The sequence below is a fragment of the Zingiber officinale genome, chromosome 2A (assembly GCF_018446385.1).
Source record: "Zingiber officinale cultivar Zhangliang chromosome 2A, Zo_v1.1, whole genome shotgun sequence".
Classification (NCBI taxonomy): domain Eukaryota; kingdom Viridiplantae; phylum Streptophyta; class Magnoliopsida; order Zingiberales; family Zingiberaceae; genus Zingiber; species Zingiber officinale.
Window position 1 is genome coordinate 95,094,846 of NC_055988.1, and position 6,045 is coordinate 95,100,890.

The 6,045-nt window shown below is 33.3% G+C and overlaps 1 protein-coding gene across 1 annotated transcript; it reads left to right on the forward strand.

Moving 5' to 3' along the window:
• The first annotated feature begins 2,716 nt into the window (after nucleotides 1–2,716).
• LOC122041600 (E3 ubiquitin-protein ligase RNF170-like) lies at nucleotides 2,717–5,828 on the forward strand. The gene is made up of 5 exons (XM_042601342.1): nucleotides 2,717–2,946; nucleotides 3,460–3,659; nucleotides 3,980–4,081; nucleotides 5,294–5,345; nucleotides 5,419–5,828. The coding sequence occupies exons 1-5, from the start codon at nucleotides 2,856–2,858 to the stop codon at nucleotides 5,529–5,531; spliced, it is 558 nt and encodes a 185-aa protein (XP_042457276.1). The 5' UTR covers nucleotides 2,717–2,855; the 3' UTR covers nucleotides 5,532–5,828.
• The last annotated feature ends 217 nt before the right edge of the window (nucleotides 5,829–6,045 follow it).

Genomic DNA, 6,045 nt, shown 5'->3' on the forward strand with positions numbered 1-6,045 from the left:
AATATTTTAAATGGTACATAAGGATTTCTAAATTTTCAGCTACGTCAAAATTAAAAAAAAATCAAAATTTTTTATCTCTTATATTTACCTTGGACGGGCTAAGAGGATGAACCATATATAATTACAGTTGGATCATGATCATGATCTGATTACAATTGACTACGATCCCTTCCTGGGTTCATCGTTCCCCAGGTTATAGTTTGGGTCGGAATATGTAGCCGGAGGTCGCCTGGAGGCCGCTGGTAGTGGACAAGTGGCCAGACTTCCTAGTGCCGAGCGGGGGTGGCCTCCAACCACCTACCCTGATCCAAACTATAACTTAGGAGAAACGGCGAACACAAGGAGAGATTACAACCAATTACAACCAGATCATGACTACAATCCGACTGCAATTATAAATGATTCATCTCCTAACTCATTTTTTAATAGACCAATAGATCTGGGCTTAGATACATTTTGTGTTAGATAAATTAAGATAAAATCATCTAGCTAAGTGGAATCAAACTTAACTTAAAATAAATTAAATCATCAAAATATTTATTCAAATTTGGTTTTATTTTTTGATATTCAAATCTTATTTGATAGTTAGAAGCTTTTATATTTTATAAACTTATTTGTTGTATGATAAATTTCGTATTGTAAATTGTTCTATTATTGTAAGAGTCTATGTTTATTTATTTATTTATAAATTTAATAAAATATTTATTGATGAATATGATTTAAATATTTATAAATACTAATGAAATCGAATACATCTATTTAAAATTTATTTAGATGCTTAAATGAGTGATCTAAATTTATTTATTTAATATATATATTTATATAATATGTATATTAAAAATAAAATAAATTCTTATTAAACCAAATGCAAACTTAAGGTGTGTATGTTTTGCATTTTTTTTTTCATTTTTTGAACCACATGAATTTTTTAAAAATGAAAATAAAAAAGCGCACCTTAAGTTTTACATTTGGTTTAATAAGAATATAAAATGATTTTTAAATATTATCTATTTTTTCAAAAAATATTATTTATTTATTTTTAAATATAAAAATATAAATCAAATATCATTTTTAAAGAATATGTATTTTTCAAAAATAAAAATAAAAAATGTACAAACCAAATACCTTTACATTTTCAAGAAAATTATTTTAATAATTTTAGAATTAGAGCATCTCCAATGCTATTAACGCGCTCACGTGTTAATGACATTTACTATTATTTATTTATTTATTTTTAATCTGTAGCCATTAACATGTTCAATTGTTTGAACGCATTAATGCTATAGTAGATAAACAGTACGCCACGTTGATACACACATCCGTATTAATGCTCCCCATTAACAACATTGTGGGTGGTCTTAGGGTATTCACAGTGGTTAGATCCTATTAAGAGCTCCTTCGTTATTACGTCTGTGTCACATCAAAAATTAAAAACTTCATATCTCTTTCCACTATCAAAAACCTCTCAACAACTCCTTCACGGGTCTCACACTTTTCATTATATATAATTTCTATTTCTCTTCCATATTTTACATTATACATCATTAAATTTTTATAAAATTTAAATTTATAAATTACTAACATGAAACTTTATGATCCCATATTTTTTAAACCTCCAAATTATATATATATATATATATATATATATATATATATATATATATATTTTCCTAATTTAAAAAAAATTTTTAATTAAAAAAATAAAAAAAAAATAGTGAAGAAGCGGTTCCATCTATATGGAACCGCTTCTTAGCAATGGGGAAAAAGCTCCCTCCCACTATGGGAGGGAGCTTCTTCCATTTTGTCACGTCTGTAGTGGAAGCTATGAAGAAGGAGCTCCCACGGTGAATATTCTTAGAAAAAAAAAAATCTGAAACTTGTAAATGTTTAATTCACTCCTAATTATTAACATTTATCCGATGAAAATTAGCACGTGATGGTGTAGTCTTTAGTTTTACAAGTTTTTTATTTTTATTTTTATTTTTTATAATTGAGTGTCCAATGATAAATTTATTGTCATGTGAAGCTGCGAGGGAGATAAGGCTTTTCCATCATCTTCTAATTTCTGGGTCCTTTTTAAGTAAACATTTCATTGTCTTCGATCAGATTTCCAGCTGAATTCTTCACCACAGATTCAGATCAGAACAAGTTAGGGTTACCTAGCTGGTGCTATGAGTTTACTTTGATTGTCAATTTCTTTACCTATATCTTGCTGTACAAATTTCATAGATAATCCGCATGATTGTTAATTGATTAATTAGTTGTTTGTTCGTATGTTACATGTGCTTAATTGAGTTAGTTGCTATTCTTGGTTGTCTACCTGAGTTCAGTAAGGATGCTCTAGTTATTTATTTTCAATTTCATAATTTGATTATATATAAAAGGAGTCTTAGCACAACGGTAAAATTATTATCATATGATGAAAAGGTCACGGATTTGAATCTTGAAAATAGCCTCTTGTAAAAAGCAGGATAAGACTATATACAATGGATCCTTCCCCGAGACCTTGTATGATGGAAATTTCGTGCATCGATCTATTTTTTTTTTTTTTTTTGGCTAGATTTCTTGTGAGAGATGACCTGAACCATACTCTATACCGTATTAGATTCAAATTTCAGATTTTATAATGACGATACTTCATACTTAATCATTAGATCCAATTAAGAGACCCTTGCGCTGCACCATGATCCTGCGGGCGGGCTGTACTTCAATCAGTGGCTATGCAATTTTATCCGATGATTGTACTTTTAACATAAGAGCACACTTTCTATCTACGAGTGTGGAAACCCGATCCGCTTCGTTCCTCCCTCAACAATCCTTGTCATCGAAATCCCTCGTAGCGAAGGAAAGGCACGATGGAATCGCCGCCGGAGGACGACGTCTGCTCGATCTGTCACGATTGGTTCACCCTCCCTTGCCAAGCCAATTGCTCCCATTGGTTCTGCGGTCAGAGCATATTCCAACTTCCTTTCCCTCCCTCCTCCCCCTTTGCAATCCTTAACCCTAGTTTCTTGTTCTAGATTAAATTTCCCTATTTTGTTGTTTTGGGATACATTACACTGAGATTAACTTTCCTTTTTTTTCCTTACTGATTTTGCCGTCAGGTGGGAGATTTGATTTATTTTTTGATTGCACAATATTGCATTTTTGATGTGCCTTGTTAATATAATGCACAGTTTCCCTCGACGAATCTAACACGATTATGTAAAGTCACCACCGTTTGCTGTTCGTTTTGCTTCCCATCGTTTACCCACTATTTTTTTCTCTCTGTATTTCGCTTGAAAGAAACTTCATTTACCCCCAAGAGTATTAGCCGTGATGTTCCCTTGATTTCATTTTCAAAATGTTGCAAATATACTTCCAGGTTTGCTAAGTTCCTGAGGAAGTTAGCATTGGCCACAATTTCTGTTTCTTTCTTTCCCCCCTAATGATTGGACACCATTCTGGAATAATTGCTAGGAAATTGTATTTTGCGTGTCTGGCATCATGGGTCGGCCCTTCAACCATGCAAATGCCCCATTTGCCGTCGTTTCATAACTTTGCTTATACCCACCGATGCTGCTGCACAAGAAAGGCAAGATACAGAAGCTAGTCAAATTCTTGAAAACATAGAGAAATATAACCGAAATTTTGGTGGAGGCTCATCCAGCCTTATACAGGTATATTTTTTTTATCATTGTCAATACTAATAATCAGGACATATGTAATCTATCTGATAATGTTAGTTTAATTTAGAGAAATCTTAGCCAAATATTCATGTTGGTGGTCTTTAGACAAATAGTTAGGATTACTAAATATCCTGAAGGGAACATTGAATGTATTGTTGTTATTCTATTCAGGAAGGGAGGTTTACTTTCATCTTCATTTTAATTTAATGCAGAATGAGCTTTCTTATGTCTTTTTAGTTCAAGTTTCTTGATATTTAGACAATCCCACAATTGATTTCCAAGTCATTAAGTAAATCATACTAACACCACAGAGGTTAAGAGATCTGCCATTCTTCATGCGAAGGCTGTTAAGAGAGTTGATGGATCCACAGAGGTCACTGCCTCTTGTATTCAGGGCACGAATGATTTTTGCTGTAAGTAATTGATAACTTATGCTAACTATCTAATATTTTCCTTGTCTAAATTGATTGAATAGTAAGTATCATTCAGACTAGGTGCATTGCTTTATTGTTTTTGAAGGTCAAGTGTATGCTCAGATCAATTATTTAATTTTTCTGGTGATCCTTACAATCCTATGTTTCATTTACTGATCTTCCTTCAAAAATAGCAGACAACTAGGGATTAGACGATTAGTTCTTTGTACTTTATTTTCTTACACTTGAAACTTAAAAAATCTAAATATTTATGTATTTTCACTCATGAATAAATGTCATTTTTTTTTATAAAGTTTATAATTTTAGGTGATCAATAAAAGACAAATGTTTCTAATTTCATGGTAGAATTGCTGAACTTTTATGGATCCAAATACAAAAAATCTTTATGAGTGTTCATTAGGTTAACCAAGGAACTGCACATTTTATTTCTAATTTGTGGAATACTATTTTTGACGATGTTGTGTGAAACAGTCACATGCTGACAATTGACATGCACATGGAGCCACTAGTTTACAGACAATAATGTGAAATTGAGTGATTTTCATTTTTCTCATATTAGATAGTACCACCAACTCTTAGCGAGCCATACGGTTCTATTTTGCATGGAGGCGAAACATGTTTGCATTAGCTAGTAGCTATAATCAATTTTATGCACTAAAGCTCCTAGATAACTTACTGTGATTGTTCAACCTCTGTTTGGATGGGGTGAGGGGGGTTCATTAACAGAAAGGGAAGGGAAGGGAAGGGAAGGGAGGGTAGTGTCCTTACACCTCGATTTGGGGTGTAAGGAAATAGGTCATTTGAGGGATAAGGGAGAGTAAAAGTTTCCCTTTCCTCCCCTAACCTCCTTCCCTCACCTTCTTCCCAACAAAGGTAAAAATTACCTTTCCATTACTTACCCATCCCTCACCTCCTCCCAAACAGACCGCATCATCGCGATAACACTTTCTAGAAGTGAATCTGGCTTTAAATATTACAAGTAAATGTGATGCAAGGAAGGTTGTATTTTAATTCATACTAAGTGTAAATATAATACACATCTTTAAAACTTCATATACATTTGAACCTGCAAGCAATATTATACTTTGTTATATTCCTTTTAGTTTTGCTTTGATCTAGTTACTCAAGGGTGTTTTGTTCATTTGACATTTCATTTCTCAGTTAATAAACTCTGATTGTAAATTTTTCCAGATGGTGATGAGTGCAATATATGTGCTCAGTCCGGTTGATATTATCCCAGAAGGTCCAATCAAATTTTTCATGCTGATTCTTTTCAGATTATGTTCTTCGTAATCGATACGATACTCTTGGCACAGGTATATTTGGATTGGTCGGTCTGCTAGACGATCTCATCATTCTCCTGATTGTTCTCCTCCACGTTGCTACCATATACCGCTCGGTGCTTCTTTATCGTCATGGTGGTTCCTGAGTGGGGGTCATGCGCTGACAATGGATCCCCAGAAGATGGTATCATTGCTGCAATACTGATTGAGCCGAGGTTCTATCTCTTCCTGGCTTTCGCATGCTGCTGCAAGGATTTTTCCTAGGTACTGTTGTGTAAGTTTTCGCACCGACCACAGTGCATTTTTATTTTGCTACTCTATGTTCATAGAGTGTGTCATGATAGAACAATATTAGAAGTGATTTCAGATTGTGAAGAGGATCATAACCAAACTGTGTGCTACTGTTTTTGGTCGACCAACCAACTTCTCTAGATTTTCGACGATGGCCTGCCTTATTTTTGAAATTGTCTTTCTCAAATTCTGATCAGTCGGTTCATTTAATTCAAATTGAAGAGTTGATACGCCAAAATAAGGTATCACTTTTCTCTAGACAAGCGCGTATCCTTTCGATGATAGTGATTGGTTTGCTGCTTGATTGTTTTTAAATGTCCTATTATTTTTGCACTCCGCGATTTATAAATGTTATCAAAATAGTTATAT

What these genes read in the sequence shown, in the direction of transcription:
- LOC122041600 (XM_042601342.1), top strand. Translation starts at nt 2,856, where the DNA reads ATGGAATCGCCGCCGGAGGACGACGTCTGCTCGATCTGTCACGATTGG. An exon ending in TTGCTCCCATTGGTTCTGCG is followed by an intron (nt 2,947 to 3,459) that starts GTCAGAGCATAT and finishes AATAATTGCTAG; the next exon opens with GAAATTGTATTTTGCGTGTC. An exon ending in GGTTGATATTATCCCAGAAG is followed by an intron (nt 5,346 to 5,418) that starts GTCCAATCAAAT and finishes CTCTTGGCACAG; the next exon opens with GTATATTTGGATTGGTCGGT.